Genomic DNA, 19,213 nt, shown 5'->3' on the forward strand with positions numbered 1-19,213 from the left:
TGTATTGATGTTCGCAGGAGCCGTGGAAATACATCACAAGGAGACAAATCAAATCCCCTGTAAGCGAGACGACCGGCTCCTCCTCTTCCTCTTCCTCACAGATAACTACACTTTCACACAGGCTAGGATTCATCATCTCAGGCGGAGGAAGAAGGGAAAATCTTTAATTATAAGCAGAGTTGCTCAATGAAGTGTGTAAAGAGGCTTCAGTCAGAGCCTTTTAAAGACTTAAATTCATTTTGCATCGTCCCAGTAAACTCACGGAAGACGGATGAGGCCGGTGGTTGGATCTCACGCAGGAAGGAGGAAAACGTGCTGAGAAACACGAGGAAAACCCAGAATCTCTTTAACAAAGAGCTGAAACCAGTTTGTGTTTTAGTTTTAATTTTATACGACATTTTAATCAGGACGGGAAACGTGAGTAATGGAGCATGATGAGGGATCTAAGCTTCTCTGAGCACGTGTGCAGGTCGTAAGGCCTCTAAGGTTAAACTGAAATTGAAAGTTAAACACCTTTGAAACAAAGGAATAATACATCTAAAATATTTACCCTTTCAACCTATCGTTCAATAATTTAAATAAGCGGTTCAATCATGCTATGTGAAATAAAATACGTCCACAAGGAGGAAATTTCATGTTTTTAACTTTTATTAAGGTACAGAAACACTTCTTACATTCAAAACATAAGAATCAAGTATTCTACTCCCCTACTGTCATATGTCATATTAAAAAAAAGGTCTATATTTGCTGAGCTAGGTGATGTTTGGAGTTACTAGAGGCTGTAGTTCTGCTTCCTGTCCCGGAGCTCGAGGGTGACGAGCAGCGAGCGAGGATCCTTCTTGTTCTTACGCACGTTGATCTTTCCCTGGAGCTCCTCCCCTAATGAAGACAGCAAGGACAGAAAGACCGAGACAGGTCAGAGCACGGTCCATCACTAGAAGTTCACTTTGAATGAGAGGCAGGACTAAGAAAATGAAACGTTAACTATAAGAAAAATGGAAAAATAATGAAATTAAAGAATAAATAACAAGAGCACAGTGAAAATAAAGCAATAACAAAGATAAACACAAAACCGGTCAATAAGGTGACGTTTTAATGTGATACTTGATCTCTTAATACGCCAGGACTGTCCACAGGCTTCAACTGAAAAGATTTAAAATAGATCACAACTATGAATTAATCAGAAATTTACTAAAATAACCGCAAACAAAAATTTAACTCAACCAGGACTGAGTAGAGAATTTGATGGGAACTACTTTCAGCTGTGGAAGAATCCATATTTTCATTCCCCTTGAAGGAAGTGTAAGTAAATACAACTGTCAATTTGACTTCCAGCTGAAAACCACCCAAACTGTGTCTCTACATCCAGAGCATGAAAAGTCACGGAGCAGTTTCCCTGAGTCAGAACTCGATGAGCGTGTTCATAAAGAAAAGGGAAAAGGAATAAGTGCACATGGAGAGAGAACTCCTCCCGCCGCCCTGCAGCAGCACAGTGCTGCTGAGCTCAGGCCTCTGCAGCAGGAGCCGAGACGCACGGGCGCTTATAGGAATGATGATGTGTGTAAAGGGAACGTGGTTTAATGTATGTTAATAAGCAAGGATCCGCCAAAACCTCCAGATGGCGTCGGGAGGAGAGAGAGGGCATTTACAGTAGGACGGGCGAGCGGAAGGCCGGGAGAAGACGCCGATGATTATGATGCATAATCACTCTGATTATCTTCACGTTTGACTGCTGGAGGTAAATGAATGTTTATCCGAACGGCAAACAAGCCCCCCCCCCCCACACCCCCGCGAACACCTCCTTCCCCCCCACTCTGTGTGCCATGCGCTCCCCGTCGTTGGAGGTTAGAGGAGGACGAGGAGGGGGAAAAAAAAGCTGACTGTGGTGCTTTATTCGGGGGAAAACGCGTCCGCCATCACTGCTGCTTGTCACGTCTCACTGGTTACCATGGCAACGCTGCTGTCACAGAGTCTGACGGCCGCGGAGCGGGCAGAACACGGCTGCAGTGTGAACGCCACGCAAGCTTTTTCAGGAGTAGAAATAAATGAACAAGAGCTCAGATCTTAATGGAGCAGATATAAAGTCTCTGTAGAATAGAGTTGAATAGAAGAGAAAGCCTTCATTGTCATTGTGTTGTCTCCCGGTTGGCTGATTGAAGTTGAATAAAACACATTGTGCACATTGCATCTTTGATTGCTCGATATAAAGTCTCTTATAGAATAGAATTGAATAGAAGAGAAAGCCTTCATTTTCAAAACACAATGAAATTCAAAGAAAAACTCCCCGTTGGCTGATGGAAGTTGAATAAAACAAATCTAATATGGATAAAAACAAATAAATATAAAGTCTTGTGTTGGTGATTTTGCTGGAACACAAAGACTATGAGGAAACTTTACAACAAGCATATTAAACTTGATGATGATGATTTAAACATATTAAATTCATGACGTTAAGGTCAAACTAATGTTAAAAAGTTCGATTACACTTCCTTGTACATACAACACAACATTCAGATTTCTCTCACTTTCGACCTGCTGCGTTTCATCGTAGTTAACAGGAATAAATGTTGCCCGGTTGGAAAAAGATGCTGTTGTGAGACACTGTGGTGAGACAGTGAGACAGTGAGACAGTGAGACAGTGAGACAGTGAGACAGTGAGACAGTGAGACAGTGAGACAGTGATGTGCCGCCCTCACTCCATCACAGACTTAATGAACCGGGCGAGGGATCAACACCGTGGACGCAGGACGAGTCAACTGGAGCAACACACGTCTGGTTTCTAACACGGCTGGTGTTAATGTGTGATCCTGAGCAAAGCTCCTCTTTCCTCCTTTCAGATCTTTAACTTCAAGTGACCAGATCCTCACTCATTGATCAACTTGACATATTTAACCGGTGATCTACACTCAATAAACACATAATTACCAAAATTTATTTTAGTTTAAAAGGGAAATCTGTCATTTCAGAACCTTGACTCAACACTTTGTAGAATTAGCTGAGTAGATTTCAGCCATTCGTCCTATTTTTCCTTTGTCTGACTGGAAGAGGAGCTTCTGATCCAAATAAGAATCTAGTGAATTTGTCTTTGCTTTGCTTTCTCTTATTTTGAAGGCGGTGACACTAGGTGGCCTCGGCTCGGTGTCAGCTGTAGACGGGTGAGTCCCGGTGCTCATGGGAGGCAGCGGGCGGCTGCAGTCCAACTCAAGCTGGCTCAAAAGGTCAAAGGAATAATTGCTTGACCTTTGGTAACATTTCGTTAAAACAAATCTGACGGAGAGAAAGCGGACTGGGACAAGAGAGCTAAATAACTTTGCAGCGAACTGTCCCTCTGATCCCCGAAGCGTCCGATTAAAGTACGGGAACCTCGGGCGTGAGAAGTCGTGGTGCGACTGTAGATGCTCGGCTGTAATCAGTCAGACCAGACCCCCGCTGGAAGAGGGTCCTCGGCGCCTTCAGTAAACTGGCCACTCAGTTGCTGGGAGAACGAGTTAACCATGTGTGGAAATGAGTCGGGGAATGGAGCGGCGCCTTCACCACCACGTCGTACATCAACATGCCAGTGTCATTAAGCCCGGCCGGGCCCAGAGAAACAGCCGCTCTCAGCCGAACACACTCTCACTCCATGAAATTACACTGGGAATACGCACATTACAGCGATTTCGTTTAAACAGTTTTCATCTACATTGCAGCCGTTTGACTCATACTCCACATATCTGCACTTCCACACAGGGACTTAACTGCAGGTCTCTTTCCTTTTCACTTTCCATGTCAAGAAAACGCCCTAAAAATCATATATGGGTTTAAATTTACTTTTACCTAGAAAGAGGAACTCGTGGGATCCTCCTGACGTGGCAAGTTTTGATATTAATGTTTAATCATTGGTTTAAATATAGCAAATGACTACAATGGAAAGTAGTGTGCATTCATCCCACATGGCCCAACAATAGAGGTCTGTTCCCTAAAGCAAAATCCATACAGTATTACCAGGGAAGATGGAGAAAATATCTCATAATGTTAAAGAAAGCTGTGAAGTCACGGACCCTGGTTCCTTCTCCACCTATGTCCCATTTCTTTGGGGTTGAGCCTCACTGGCCTACATGCTGAACGCCTTTAGAATCTTTATTTTATAAATTGTCACCTGAATTGACAAAGGACCCAAGGGTTTGGGTAAATGTTCTTTCTCGCCCAACGTCACATCCTTCCACCTAATTTGGTGACAATCCACTCGTTTGTTTTCATTGTAATCCTGCTGACAATCGAACAAGCCGACGCCCTCAGAGGTAATGACCCCACACAAGTGGATTATTCTCATATAAAACAGCAGACTTTCATATCTGACCTCCCCCCCGACGCCACATTTCAGCCTCAGCGCTTCGACGTCCTCCCTCTTTTTCCAATCTGCCTCCATTTAATCTGTTTCTACTCCCCAGGCCCTTTTTCCTGCTCGGTGCAGAACCAGGAAGTCGAGGAGCTGATGGGCTGTAGATCCCGCTCCGCCAGCACATAACCGACCCACGGGTTGAATTATAGCCCTGAGAAACTTGAAGCTTGGCTCCGCCGCTGCTGCTGCTCGACAGTTCAAGGACCTTCGGAGTTCAAATGAGCCGGGGGGGGGAGGAGGTGTTTAAACTGAGCCGGGACAGACGAGGGCAGGAGGAAGATTTAAGAAGAGGTGCACAGCGCCGCCTGGAAAAGAGTTGGCGAGTCACGAAAGTGGGCGGGAGGAAGACCACCTGACCGACCAATGACGAGGAGGCACACCCGTGCTGCGGCGGCGGCGGCTCTGCGCAGGTAAACCAGGGCGCCGCCTCCCTCCGAGGAGCAGGAGACACACAAAAAGAAGTGTGACCTCCTTTCTGGGAGGAACATTAGGAAGAACTGTGGAAGAGGAGCCGCCTCTACAATACTGGAGCTACACAAACACACCGGAGCATGACAAATGATTCGCTGGTTAATTTATTACGCTGCCAGGCAGGAGGATTCGCTGGGATGTTTTGTTCTAGCCTGCTGCGTGCACCCCCCCCCCCCCCGGGCACCTCCCACAGACGCACAGCCACAGAGTTAATTACTGCTGCACTCGTACAAACACATCAAATAGGATTCGCTCTCTGCCACGATAAATCACCGCGGACAGAGTCTGTATTAGAACAAACCGCTGGATGTTTAATACAGGGGACGAGTCTGCAGCCAATCACAGCTGCAGGTGGTTCTACAGTCCACAGCCGGGGGGGGGGGGGGGGGGGGCTTTAAGAGAGTGTGTTTCAGAGAGTTTTGTCATCTTCAAGGTGACTTTAGGGAAGTTTTTAGTACTGAAGCATGCAGGAGCTCTTGTGTGTGAAGGAGTGCTGTGTGTGTGTGTGTGTGTGTGTGTGTGTGTGTGTGTGTGTGTGTGTGTGTGTGTGTGTGTGTGTGTGTTGTAAAGTGCACCATAGGAGCATAGCAGGCAGCCGGTGAATGCTCTTAAAAAGTCCATTTTTGGTTTACGGCCCCTGGAGGAGGCAGGGGACCGTCAGGGTGCCGGGGTAGAGCGAGCACATCAATAACCTACTGCTCTCTCTCTCTCTCTAGCTCTCTCTCTCTGCTGCCTTTTCTTCTTCTTCTTCATCTTCTTCTTCTTTTAACTCTTCCTCTGCTCAATCCTCTTGGTTCAAAAATACAGTACCCAGAGCCAGAGTGATGGATCTTTTACACACACACTCGATATTAGCTTTTAGATAAACATGGCTCATGAGCTCAGGCTGTGAACGTGTGTGTGTGTGTGTGTGTTTGTGTGTGTATGTGTGAGTGTGTGTGTGTGTGGGGTGTGGCTAAAGCTGTGAGAAAGAACATGTTTATTATGTTACGAAATAAGAACATACGTTAATACTAATCAATCCCTCCATCCAGTATCTGTGTGACCAATCAACGACGATGGATGACCACAAACGACACAAAAAGCCAATGCGGTAACTTGTGTTTTCAAACGCTTTGAGTAAGTTTCGATTTTTAGAAATGTGCGATTGTTAAATTGTTTGAATGTTTCGTTTTGGGATTTAATCACTTGAGGTGAGATTTAGCCGAAACTGAATCTGACTCTTCCCGTCATCAACAGCGAGTAACAGAGGTTCCCTCTTTGCAAAAAACTTCTAGGATTAAAAATGAACTAAAGAGCAGGAAGACGCCGCCTGTACGAGCACGCAAAGTGAAATCCTGCACCTGATCGTCCAATCAAATCCGTCTCTAACCCGCTTCGCAGTCTCCTGTACCTACGCACGCCCTAAGCATCATGTCGCCCTGGGGCTTTCAGACCCGGCTGCGTTTATCTGAGTCAGCGGAGCTCGGAACCTGAGATAGCGTTTGAGCAGAGTCACAGGATTTGAGGTTCTTATCGTCCCGGTTGTCGTGGGAACGAGCCGAGCGGAGCTTTGGCTTCACATCAAGCGCCTTCGCTCCCGTGCAGGTCGTTTATTACAGTGGCTTCCATCTGATATGTGGTCAGTGAGGGGACAGGCGGCCGCGAGCATCATCCATCCCCACATCAGCTTCCACGATGATTATGATAACACCAACAAGCGGCCGGTGCTCACAGCAGGAACAGGAGCTTTCACACCACAAATATGATAACGACTGAGATTTGTCTTTTTTAGTTCATCAAAGCCAGATAAGATAAAACACATTAGGGTGATTTGCAAGCTGATGAAAAGTCGCTTTGTGCGATGAACACTCCGGCACACGTGAAGGAGCTCGAGAGACGAAGAGGAGAAAACTAGTCAATGACGAAGAGGCAGAAACTTTCCCTGAATGAGTTCAACCAAAAAAGTTTCAAACGAGATATAGTTTGAAAGTAGGAAGTAGGATATGAACCATGTAGGTTATATATTTCCCATATTTTTTCAGGGTAGGACGGTTGGGTTTCCTTTTTTTTGGTATTCGCCCATCTCTGAAGATCTCGGTGATTTGCCTAATCGCATTTAATATAAGTCATTTATTTTATACACTTTTCAAATTTACAAGTTGATATATTGTGTGTTTTTATGTAAACAGGACACGACTGCTGTTTAAATAAATATTTTTTGGGTGTTCAAATTTCTGGTACGTGCACAATTTAGCTTTAGTGCTTGTGACAAGTTGCTTTTACTTACTGAGCATTTCACATGTAAAATACAGATAATTGAGTTCATTAAGTTCAACAAACATCAACACAAACAAATACACACCAGTGCAGATATCTCATTATCAAACATAAGAGATATTATAATCAGTTGTGGTTGGAATTGTGGTGTAAGCATAAAAAAATGCACATTAAGGAGAAAGATGTTCTTTATATTCTGATCACTACGGTTTAAAAAAAAAACATACCCCATGTTCACATTCTGCTGATGATGACATTTTAATTATCGGCCGACACCGGGTGAGGTGAACTTCACAAAGAGCGAATGTCGAGTTTTTGAATTCGACAGAAACTTATTTCCGAGAACATCCGTGCAGCGGTAACCTGCGGCGCTTTATAACACTTTAATCTGCTGATACAGCCTTTCTATAAATATTTCCTCCGGTCATTTACAAAGCGCTCGGCGTGTAACGTGTCGTGATTCAGACGCCTGCCACCGCCTATCAGATAGAGTTTTACATGCCGTCCCTGATGGCTGCGTGTGATTGGTTGTGATCTCCCGCTGTCTCTGCGGGTGACAGATAACGGGCGTCTCCCCCACAGACAGATTACCAGGCCGCGGCTCGCTATGACAAACCAGTGGGGCCGAATAAAATCATGTGAAAACACAAATCTGAACACGGAGCTGAACCTGACCACACGTGTAGAAGGCTGCTGGCTTCCCGGGGATCTGTGTTGGTTACTGACCTGCTTGGACGGACATGGGCGTCTCCAGCAGGAACACCGTCTGTTTCCAATGCGTCTTCGTGACTTGAGGACTCGTGGAGAACGTCACCTGGTGCAGAAAGAAAGAAAATTTACAATGCTGCTAATTCTACAGTCAACAAAAAAGCCAACACGGACACAAGATCTGGTTTAAATGATTTTCTGTGGACGGTTGGAATGAAAACATTTGAAAACTTCAAGGACGTGAAAGAGTCTTGTTAAGATTTAAATAAAGCTGCACGTCTGCTCTCATAGAATCATTATTAGTTTGGTCTACCTCATTAATAACACTTATCTCTACTTCTTCACAATGCTGCTAATTCTACAGTCAACAAAAAACTACTTCTGGATGTTCAAGGACACAAGATCTGTTTGAAATGATTTCCTTTGGAAGGTTGGACTGAAAACATTTTAAAACCCAAAGCAATGAGCCCAGAGTTAAAAGTTCAAGGACCTGACAGAGTCTTGTTAAGATTTAACTAGAATCTCATAGAATCATTATTAGTTTGGGCCTACATCATAAATAACACTTATCTCTACTTCTTCACAATGCTGCTAATTCTACAGTCAACAAAAAACAACTTCTGCATGTTCAAGGACACAAAATCTGTTTGAAATGATTTCCTTTGGAAGGTTGGACTGAAAACATTTTAAAACCCAAAGCAATGAGCCCAGAGTTAAAAGTTCAAGAACCTGACAGAATCTTGTTAAGATTTAAACAGAATCTTATAGAATCATTATTAGTTTGGGTCTACATCATAAATAACCCTTATCTCTACTTCTTCACAATGCTGCTAATTCTACAGTCAACAAAACACAACTTCTGCATGTTCAAGGACACGAGATCTGTTTAAAATGATTTTCTGTGGAAGGTTGGAATGAAAATATTTTGTAAACCCAAAGCAATGAGCCCAGAGTTAAAAGTTCAAGAACCTGACAGAATCTTGTTAAGATTTAAATAGAATCTCATAGAATCATTATTAGTTTGGGTCTACATCATAAATAACCCTTATCTCTACTGTATTTACACTGTTACACTGTTCCCTCCTAAGCTCCCGGTGGAGATGGTAATTTACTGCATCATCCGCAGCCTGAGTCTCAGGTACAAGAGGAAGTGCAATCAAGAGGCAGGTGTCTGTGCTGCTCACGGAGCTTGGCATCGGCTGTTCCAGGCGGCTGCCTGTGCTGGGTAAGTGCTTATATCAGCAGTCGGCTAGGACGCCTGTCGATTGCCAGCGAACGCCTCGGGGAGGAGGAACATGCTAAAGCGTGAACATAATTGAGTTTCCGTTAAATGGCTCGGGCTGTTGCCGCCGCCGCTGCTGCTTACCTTGTTGCCGCAGCCTTTGTCGAAGAAAATGTCAAAGTAGCCGACAACTGCCTGCAATGAAATATGAGGGGTGTGTTAGAATGTGACAGAACAATAAACCCCTGGATTTGTTTGACTACACTGAGACTGTGGCACGAGGAGCTGGGAGAGAAGCAGAGGGCAGAACCAGACTCTGGGTTTTAATGAGCTTAATGAGCTGCTGGGTTTAGGGAACAAGGGAGTAAATAAGAACTGCTTCTCTATTGTGCAAGAGGAATGTGTGTGTGTGTGTGTGTGGTCAGGAGAACTGGAGGAGAACATCCTGGAACAGATGTGTATCGATACGACTCATATGAAAACTGCTGTCTCCTTCAAACCACCTCCTCCTTCTCAAAACCAGCTCGGTGTCTCATGTGCTCCCTCTCCCTTCATCTGGGACCCAAAGGAAATAAATGATGAGGCAGCCACCTACAACGTTGAAGCAATTCTGCTGACAACAATAATAATAATACAAAAATATATATATATATCTTGGCGCTTGGGACATGAAATTAGCGAAGGTGGCTTTTCTGGTGACAGTGTTGCAAGAGGAGTCAATAAAGGAAACTAAACCATGTGGCTTTATCCCAATGGATCTGAATCTGCAGGCATCTGACTAATAACCACCAGGACAATAAGAAGGCACAAGCAGGTATTCTAAAGGATTGTTTTGTTAGTGAGAGAGGTGGAGAGGTAGGAGAATGAATGAAAGATTTTACTCATCTAAGCAAAGTATAGAACATTATGTGTTGGTCAGCGTTTGTGTCGTGGCCAAAATCAAACAAACACATGGAGCCTGAGAAGCATTAGAATCCGTCCTGTGTCCCAGGACAGATTTGCGTTCCCACAGCAAAGACAATGTGGCTTCATGCGTCTTGAATGTGATCTCAAGATGCGTTCAGGGACACCTTTGGTCGTGTTCAGACCTGAACTTGGTGCTGATGTGTGATAGGATCCTTGAGAACAGATTTTAATACCAGGTCTTCTTCTCCTTCAGGTTAAAAAAAAAAATTGGCTGTAAATGTGGTCTTTTTTAAGGATTTGCAGAGGTGTGAACACATGTGAGTGAAAACCAATTCACACATCTAAACAGAGGGAGAGTCTCGGGCCAGAGCGCCTGTAGGTGACCGGTAAACCCCCCCCCCCCACCCCGGGCTTGTTTTCCTCTCGTTTCTCCCCCCCCACTGGAGGAAGAGAGGCACTCTATCAATCTCAGGAGCGCACTTGTAGTGGCAATGATGCAGAACTAATAGCTTTTAATCCTGACGCAGCTGACAACTTGGAGGCCAGCTCTCCAAGACAAAGAAGAGCCGAATCAATGAGAGAGAGAGGGAGAGGGGGAGAGAGAGCGAGAGAGAGAGAGAGAGAGAGAGAGAGAGAGAGAGAGAGAGAGAGAGAGGGAAGGACAGAGGAGGAGAGAACATGAAAACATACAGAGGAAATTTAAAGGGAGGTAACAAAAGGTGGTGATATTGGTGGTGGTGGTGGTGGTGGTGGTGGTGTGGGGGGGGTATTGGTTTGTAACACTCGGAGAAGTAAAAACACAAAACCCATTTGTTCGCATTCCACAGTCCCACATTGCATTTTAATATTTTATCCTAAGAGAGATATTTGTCTCCGTGGTGCATCTACACACACACACACACACACACACACACACACACACACACACACACACACACACACACACACACACACACACACACACACACACACACACACACACACACACACACACACACACACACACACACACACACACACACACTTCACACACACAGACACACACACATGCAGACTCAGTGATCAGGAAGCTGTGTTCGACACACTCCCCGGCACCGAGGCTTCAATCAACCTTTATTGACTCTGACAGGCAGGGGCGGCACCGCGAGCTCACAGCTAAACCAGCAGAGAAGAACCCAAAGAGGATGAAAGAGCATGTCACCCCGATGCAATTATGGCTTTTAATGAACGTTACAGAGACGCCCGGTGCCGCGGTAATTAGGAAATTAGCCGTAATTACTCGTGAGGAAGAGCGGCCTCACCTCTCGGAGCCGGCGAGGCCGAGATCAGCCTCGTCCCGGTGACAGCGGCTCGTAAGCGAGATTGATTGTCACTTCTGCGTCGTGCAACTTTCGCGGCGCGGTGAGACGGGCGATTAACATTTAGGCCACAGAGTGAAACTTGCAAATAGAAAAACCAGCGGAGAAGCTCGGCGCCCCATTAAAATCTCATTTAAAAGGCAAAAATAAAAAAAATCGAATAAGTACCGGCCTCACACATAAAACACCAAAGATGTGAAAGTGATCAGATAAAACAATAAAGACCTTGATGCTTCACACATGATATATAGTGGACCACAGGGTTTTAATGGTTTTAATGGTTTTAATGGGTGGAACTGGGCAAAACTTTTTAACTCACTCGATAAAACGACACAGCACGACTTTAACGTCCAGTCCAGATGGGGATTGAAAACTGTGATTCGACAGTGAAGGAGGTTTCATCCTCAGATCATAAGGATTAAAACACTGTTAAACTAGAAGAGCGCCTGGAGGGAGGACACCTGGACCAAGGCTGACGCCCTCTCGCGCCATATTTCCAAAAATTAATAAATAAATATCCTGGATCCACCAATGAAGCTAATTCCTCGGGTCCCAAACACTTCCAGAAAATCTCATGTAAATCGGTTCTGTAGTTTCTGAGGATTCCTGCCGACAGACACACAGCACTACTAACGAGTCGTAACCACCATTAAGGCCCAACAGTCCCCTCAAAGAAATCTCAATTAAATCCACCAGATCCAGAATATAATTACATTAAATAATAAATAACAAGATCCAGGATTTATTCTGTGAGAAATCAACGGAAATGTTGAATCACAGTTACGTGGCCCAGTAGTTCTTGTGTAATCCTGCAACCTCACAAACGCAGAGGGAAGAATAAACTCTCTTTAGCTCCTTCATCTTCTGTTTCCTTCACCGTCTTTCTGCCAAGTAGCGACTCTCAGAAGCTAATTAGCTCATTTCTAGCAGCCAGCTGCCGGTTCTCTCTGAAATCAGGCTAATAACAGACCAAACACAGGCTGAACTAAACAGTAAATGTGTTTGAGCCACAACTGGCAACAACAAAAAATAATCTGCAAAGAGATGCTGAGCTGATAACTTCCTCATTTGTCTTGATTTAATGTGGATTGCAAAAAGTATTGTGGAATGCAGTCTTGATTTAAATCTTGTTTTTTCACTTTAGAATAATCAGAAAACTCAAATTAAAGAATGTGTCGTGTTTAAAATGTGTGTTCCTGTGTGTGTGTTCCTGTGTGTTCCTGTGTGTGTGAAAATGAGAGACACAGATAGAGAGACATGGACTAGGAGAAGAAAGGGAAACTTAACGCACAGGGACACGAACACACACGACCACACAACCAGAAACAGGAGGAATTAGAGTGAGCGTTTTTCATTTCATCAGCGTTTAGCCTTGGGCCGCGGCTCTGTCGGCGGTAAGTGATGACGCCGCCGTCCTGACGGCCCACGGAGGCGGCTCCGCAACGCTGGCCGCTCTCCGGCCCCCCCCCTTCTCCGGGAAGAGCGCCCGGGAAAATTAATAATTATCATCATGGATAACACCAACAGGGAGCAATTCATCATCGCTCCCCTCTTGCCTGGCTGTGTGTCAGCGAGCCGCGTGGCCGGGCCAGATACTATTATACGACTGTGTGTGTGGGGGGGGGGAGAGGAGGAGGAGAGAGTAGTTAAGGGGAGGGAATTTGGGAGGGGCACTGAGGGGAAGGGAGGGTGGGGGCAGGGGGGAAAAGAGGGCTAATGCACTTTTGATGGGGTTTATCCAGGCGTGGAGGCTTCAAGCACGACCACATCACGGGAAGGTTGGTGTGAATCCAACCACCCCCCCCCCCACCCACCCACCACCTCCTGCGTCACTCCTCCCTGCTTCCTCCCTCGTGAGGTGGAGCACGAATCCACCTCAGCTGCAGCCCACCTCCCGTCGGTGATCCTCACTGGTGAAGGTCCAGAGTCAAGCTGACCTGAGATCAGCTGCATCACTGAGCTCCGTTCAGGTGATTTCAAGGTAAAAGAGAGAAACAATAAACTGAACACACTCAGGAGTTCAGGTCGGGAGACGGATGAAGATTAATATCAAACTGAAACAACATTCAATCACAACTTTCTGGGGAATTCCATCTTTTATCCACCTGGGTGCTTCTGTTTTTACCTTCATGATTTTCTTGTGTTCGTTTGACTGTTACTTGGCAGGATTACGCAAAACCTACTGGAGGAATTACCACAAAACCTGGTGGAGAAAATAAAAGGGCGGATCCAAGAATTTAGTTTCAATTTCTCCGCAGATTCCCATGGAGATCATTCAATCTCTGGTGATAACAGGGGTTCAAGTGCATGTACAGATTCCATGTCCCCGGAGTAAAGAGTGAAACACAAGGTCTCACTGTGCACAACTTCAGCTGACACTATGAGGTCTGACCACGTGGACAGTAACGACTTTATGGACACACGTGGCAAATATGGCTGCACAATAATAATAAAAAAAACTAAAGGTTCATAATGAAACTGCGGCAGGACAGATGGTGGAATGCCACAATTAAAGGGAAACGCTGCTTTGACGTGGCAGATTACCACAGAACTTGGTGGAAGGAAGTACCCATCAAATTTAAAAGGATCTGTTCTTCTTCGGGTTCCTTTATTTGCAGCGCACGTGTTGTCAAATTCATGAAGTAGTTTTCTTAATTTGCAGATCGCTGAGCGCTCTCTGCCACCGACAGCTTGGCCTTGGCGGAGGTGTGGTCACTCTCTCCCAGTTTCCTGTTTTCTTCTGTCATGACAACTTTTTCCTCAGCACCTTTGTTGCAGAGATTCGGGATCAAACGTGATGTGAACTAGAAAGAAACTAAACTGACGTAGTGAACCAGAAATGAACTAATACGGTGAACTGGAAAAAGCCAGAGAAGCGTTTCTTATTGACACTCAGCTGACACCACAGCTCTGAATCCTATGGTTATACAGAGAGAGTATTTTTCCATTAACAGTTCCCTCCCTAATGTGCTGAACTTGCCCTTGAAGTTGACGAGTGCCTACCCTGTCAGTCCAGAAGGCCGCCGCCCCCCCCCCCCCCACCACCTCCACACACACAATTTAAATTTTGATGGAAAGTAGCTTGGAGATGGATTGCAGAGATTTCTTTTTGCGCTACAGTAGCTACGTCAGCAGCCGCTGAGACAGAGGTGTTCAAATTAATTACAGACAGAAACTTCTTCTCTCCTGCTGCCACGCCATCAGCATACATCATTTCAGGCCTCCAGGGGGGGGATGAGGCTTTTGTGCTACCTGTTTTACAGTTCAGGTAAATGGATTTGTAGAACAGAGCAAAGGATACAGATGAACAGAGAGAAGCTCTGATCCAAGCTTTAAGGAAAGATTCAGCAAGAAATACCTTGAATTTGGAAAGTAACCTCATCCCTTCAGCTTTTTTCACATTTTGTTTTGTTGCAGCCTCATGAGGAAAGTTTTTAATCTTCAATCTACACGAAATACCCCATAAAAACAGAGTGAAAACAGGATTTCAGAATTTGTTTGGCATTTTTCTAAACATTTTCCACAAAGAAAAATTGTAGTAACATTGAGTATTCAGTTATTTGTACGATGAGGTTTTACTGAAGCGACTCCAATTCCTCTTGATCATCTTTGAGATGTTTCTCCATCTTGATTAGCGTCGCCCCAAAAGCTCCAGAGGACAGAACCCTTATCCAGGAATGTTGTTGCTTAATTTTTGTACAATTTGTGGAAGTGGAGATGTGTCGTCCATCTTTCGTATCGACCACGTCTGTTACCAAGGACCTTCTCTGCTGATTGCTCAGTTATGCTGGAAGGCCGGCACTGGGAAGAGTCCTGGTTGTTTCTCACATTTCAGAACTGCTGAGGCCAAAGTGGCTCCTGGGAACCTTGGATGCAGCAGATCCTTTCCCCCCCGACCTTCCACAAATCTGTGTCGTGACTCAATTGAGCTCTGCCGACAGTTTGGTGACTTGGTTTTGGCTCCGTTGTGCTTCATCAGCCGTGAAAACGTGTAGAAAGACAAGTGTGTGTGTGTGTTTCCAAATCATGTTCATGGTGAATTGACCACGTTGACTCAAATCAAGGTGTAGAAACATCTGTGTCAATTAGATTTGTCAGTTTTTCTCTTTTTTATGTATTTGCAAGCATTTCAAAAAATTCAGTTTTCACTTTCCAGTGCACGGTGTTCTGCGTTCGGCTTCACAGGCAGACGTGATGTAAACAAGGCACCGAGCGTGTGAGACGTAAAAGAGGAGGCAGGGAGAGGAGGGATAAAACAAAGCAGGAGCAAGAGGATTTGTCTTGTGCGTGATCGGCGCAGACGCAGGGGTTGTGCTGTTCATTTAATGCAAGGTTAGGCAGGCTGAGCTGATGAATGGACTGTCGGCGGGAGAACAAAAGCAGGCGCTCCATCACGAGAAGGGAGAAGCAGCCGCTCACCGATCCCCAAAGTACTGGTCCACGAGCGATTTACCCTTCACACATCCTAACCTTAACTACTAGCGAGGAGCTGTAGCCAATGCTGACTACAGATCAGTATCTTTATGGTAACTTCGCCCGACTCCTGCACGTCAATGAGCCATCTGTAAATTCTGGGACAAGCAGGCTGAATGCTGGATGTGATGCTTTACACACAGGATATCTGCATTGTAAAAATAACAAGTGTAAAAGCAAAGACTGAGGAATAAATCCTTTACATATTTGAATTTTGCCAACTGAGGCTGATTTGACAGAAGGAAGCAGAACTAAAAATGTATTTTTTTTTTAAAAACCCTGAAGAAATACACCTCTGTACCACACGAGCACGATCCCATCATCTGTTCCGCTGCAGCCGAGCTCACGACCGGACTTACAAATCCCAGAAATAGAAAGTAGTCGCTTTCAATTACGGGGCGAAGAGAAGACAGGAAAAATGAGAGGATGTTTACAAATCCCATTAAATCCACCGGCCTTACCCAGGGAGCACAGGCCAGATAATAACCACCTATTGATTATCCATTAAACCGACACACACCAGACAGTGCGGTCACACTGCAGCACAACACAAAGCGGCTCCAACACAAAAGGCCTCTCGTACAGAGACACATCACTTCTCACGCTGCTGCAGAGAGTCGAGCCGCTGTGGAGCCGGCAGCTCGCTACTGGGAGAAAGAGAAATGTGGCCGAGACGCTGGAGCAGGTTCAGGGGAGGCTGGTGGAGTTTTGGGTGTAGTGGGTGGGGTGGTGGGGGGGGTGATGGTGGCTGCTATAAACCTCTAATAAACTCATAAACCATGCTCCATGCTTTGCCGCCTGTAGCTGACCCTCACTGAGGACACCCACTTCCATTTTATGCCACAGAGGATTGTGTTGTCATTGGACAAACGGGTTTCAGACGAGTCATGGGATGTCGTCCATGGGGTCTTGGGGGTGGGGATTATCAGCATTTGTTTTTCTGATCGCAGGATTACGCAAAAACTACAGAAACCTGGTGGAATGATGCTGTAGGAATCAGGGAAGAACCCGTTAAGTCTTGAGGGAATCTTGATGAAACAAATGTGTGAGATTTGGTGCAGATCCTGATAAAAATCTGGACCTAATGAATTTAAAAATGGTTTCAAAGAGGCGCTGTTGGGCCTTGGTGGAGTAAAGCACTCTCTGGTTCCCCTTTAGTTTTAATTATTAAATGAAACGAGTATGTTGGTTTTACACCCTCAATTTTAAATAAAAATGTGGATGCTGTTTAAAATGAAAATAACAAGAGAATGCAATAATTTGCACGACTAAGAATATGATTAAAATACAAAGTGTAGAAGTGCTTGTATTAACCTTTTAAATATTATTAAAATTATAAATATATAATCGGATAGGAGTGATTTCTAACCTCATATTGATTAGATATGAATCAGTTCTATATGAACAGACAAAGTGTTACATCATGAAGAAAGAGGAAGCAGGAGTGAGGAGGGAAGTTCCACAAAGGCCGATGAAAACAGATGGCTCATAAAAAGAGAAGTGGTTGCACTTCTTTGAAAGTACCGTTGCCAAATATGGGAGTTAAGATCTTGTAATAACCAAGATTACCGTAGAACTAACTGACCAAGCCCGCAACCCCTTACCAGAACCCAGCTCCGCCCTGACCCATCTGGTGACTGGAAGTGAACACGGGAGGATGTTCAGATATCGAGATAGGCAATGAAGTAATCGCAATGTTAGGATTATAGATTGTTTTGGGTGGTTTCTTGTTTTTCTGCTGTTTGTCGCTGGCCGGGCCCCGAACACCTCGACCCACCTTGTTGGTATCAAGCGATAAACTCTCCAAGCTCATTTAATGACCAGTTCAACCATCGCCTCCCTGTCAGATCACTGTTCAACCATGTGGTCGTAACCATTTCCCCACGATGTTTTACAGACCACACCGACACGACCACACCCAAAGAAAACCCTAAGGAACTCTTAGTCTCAAAACTCAATGCTCGAGTCTGGAAGGTTGAATTGTTGCTGAAATCAGTCCTCTAACAGTGTCTCTTAACCAGAGAGGACACACTCTACTAATCTACTCTCCTAATACACCCCCCCTCTCATTCTTTGATAACCCTTGATTTGTAAACATGAACCTAACATCGATTGGTCAATTGGGAAACATTTGACACTTTAATTTCCGGGCCGAGCAGGACTCATGTGTCCGAGTGTCTGGGTCACCCTCTGTAAACAGGTGTGTTGGAGACAATGACAGGACGTCACCATTCACCATGTTGTATGACATGTAATTCAAAGTCACATTAGGCCGGCTGCTCTGATTCAATTTGAAACTCCATTAAATACTCAGCTGATGGACATCCTCTCACATACAGAGACGTGATCGATCAACGTGACCCGACTGACGTCTTCAGATCGTTACCTTCTCAACATATCTCTAATAAATCACAGATGGATAATGACAGATGGACACAGTGGATGTTAAAATGCTTGTTTCAGGTACAAAAATAAAAATCGGTAAATGTCTAAATTCAATTTAGCACCATACACACTAAATGCTATAAGCTAAAATACTCCCAAATATATTTTATTATCCTTTTGATGCTCAAGAACAAATGTTTTAACTTAACGTGCTCTATGAATTTTGCATAGCAATGTGGATATTGTGTGTCAGTGTGTGTGTGTATGTGTGTGTGTTACTTACGGTACATTCTGTAGTGTTTGTTATCTTTAAGCAGAAGTCCGATGCAAACTCCAGCTCAGACAGGCAAACTCTGTTACAGTCAAGCGTCTGTGGAAAGTCAAAAGTCAAAAACACAGATTAAACTACACATTGTGATCAATTTCAGAACAATGAGCACAAACATGCAGGAGGAAGAATCAAGAACAGAAGATTGAGTTAGTCAGATAATAATACAAACACTGATGTTGTTACACTGATGATTCCTGAATAGCCAGGGATACCTCGAGGGAGCATAGTAACACTGAGCACTGGATAAGAAGGATAACTTGTTTTTCACTTTAGTATCATCTGAAATCAACCTTCTCAATCCTTCTGTTAAGAATATTTATTTAACCTGAGGAGGGTAAACATTCTGTCAGGTTAACATCAACAAGATAACAAATATCAGTTTATTTAAAGGCTCCTTTTATCCTTTACCATAAAAAGGACAAACTGCAAATTCATGTCTCCTTTTCGCCCTCAGGTCCACAGATTTGCAGCGAGTTGAACATAATTCCACTAAAAGGTGAAAGGCTGCGAAGTGCCGTTAGAGAAAGAAGCTGTGGAAACATTACCGGACAATGAATGCAATGGCAGTGATTGCAAATCTGAAAACAACGAGATTCCACGAACATTACTCGGACTAAGGCCTGCTGTAAAAATTGATCCCTACAGTAACAAGAAAATAGGATTCACTAAAGAACAGAGCTGCTGTCAAATTAGGCAGGTTGTGCTTTATGGCAGGACGA

The 19,213-nt window shown here is 44.6% G+C and overlaps 1 protein-coding gene across 1 annotated transcript in view; it reads right to left on the reverse strand.

Annotated features, from left to right (window-relative positions):
- Window positions 1-630: 630 nt before the first annotated feature.
- The window catches only part of prmt3 (protein arginine methyltransferase 3), a 52,070-nt gene continuing 33,487 nt past the window's right edge, over window positions 631-19,213 (reverse strand). The window contains exons 13-16 of the mRNA XM_061068343.1: window positions 18,447-18,533; window positions 9,186-9,236; window positions 7,838-7,925; window positions 631-879 (exon numbers count right to left, since the gene is read on the reverse strand). Coding sequence (XP_060924326.1) covers window positions 773-879; window positions 7,838-7,925; window positions 9,186-9,236; window positions 18,447-18,533 — 333 coding nt within the window. The 3' untranslated portion in view covers window positions 631-772. The remainder of the gene's footprint in view (window positions 880-7,837; window positions 7,926-9,185; window positions 9,237-18,446; window positions 18,534-19,213) is intronic.

The sequence above is a fragment of the Limanda limanda genome, chromosome 3 (assembly GCF_963576545.1).
Source record: "Limanda limanda chromosome 3, fLimLim1.1, whole genome shotgun sequence".
Lineage (NCBI taxonomy): Eukaryota > Metazoa > Chordata > Actinopteri > Pleuronectiformes > Pleuronectidae > Limanda > Limanda limanda.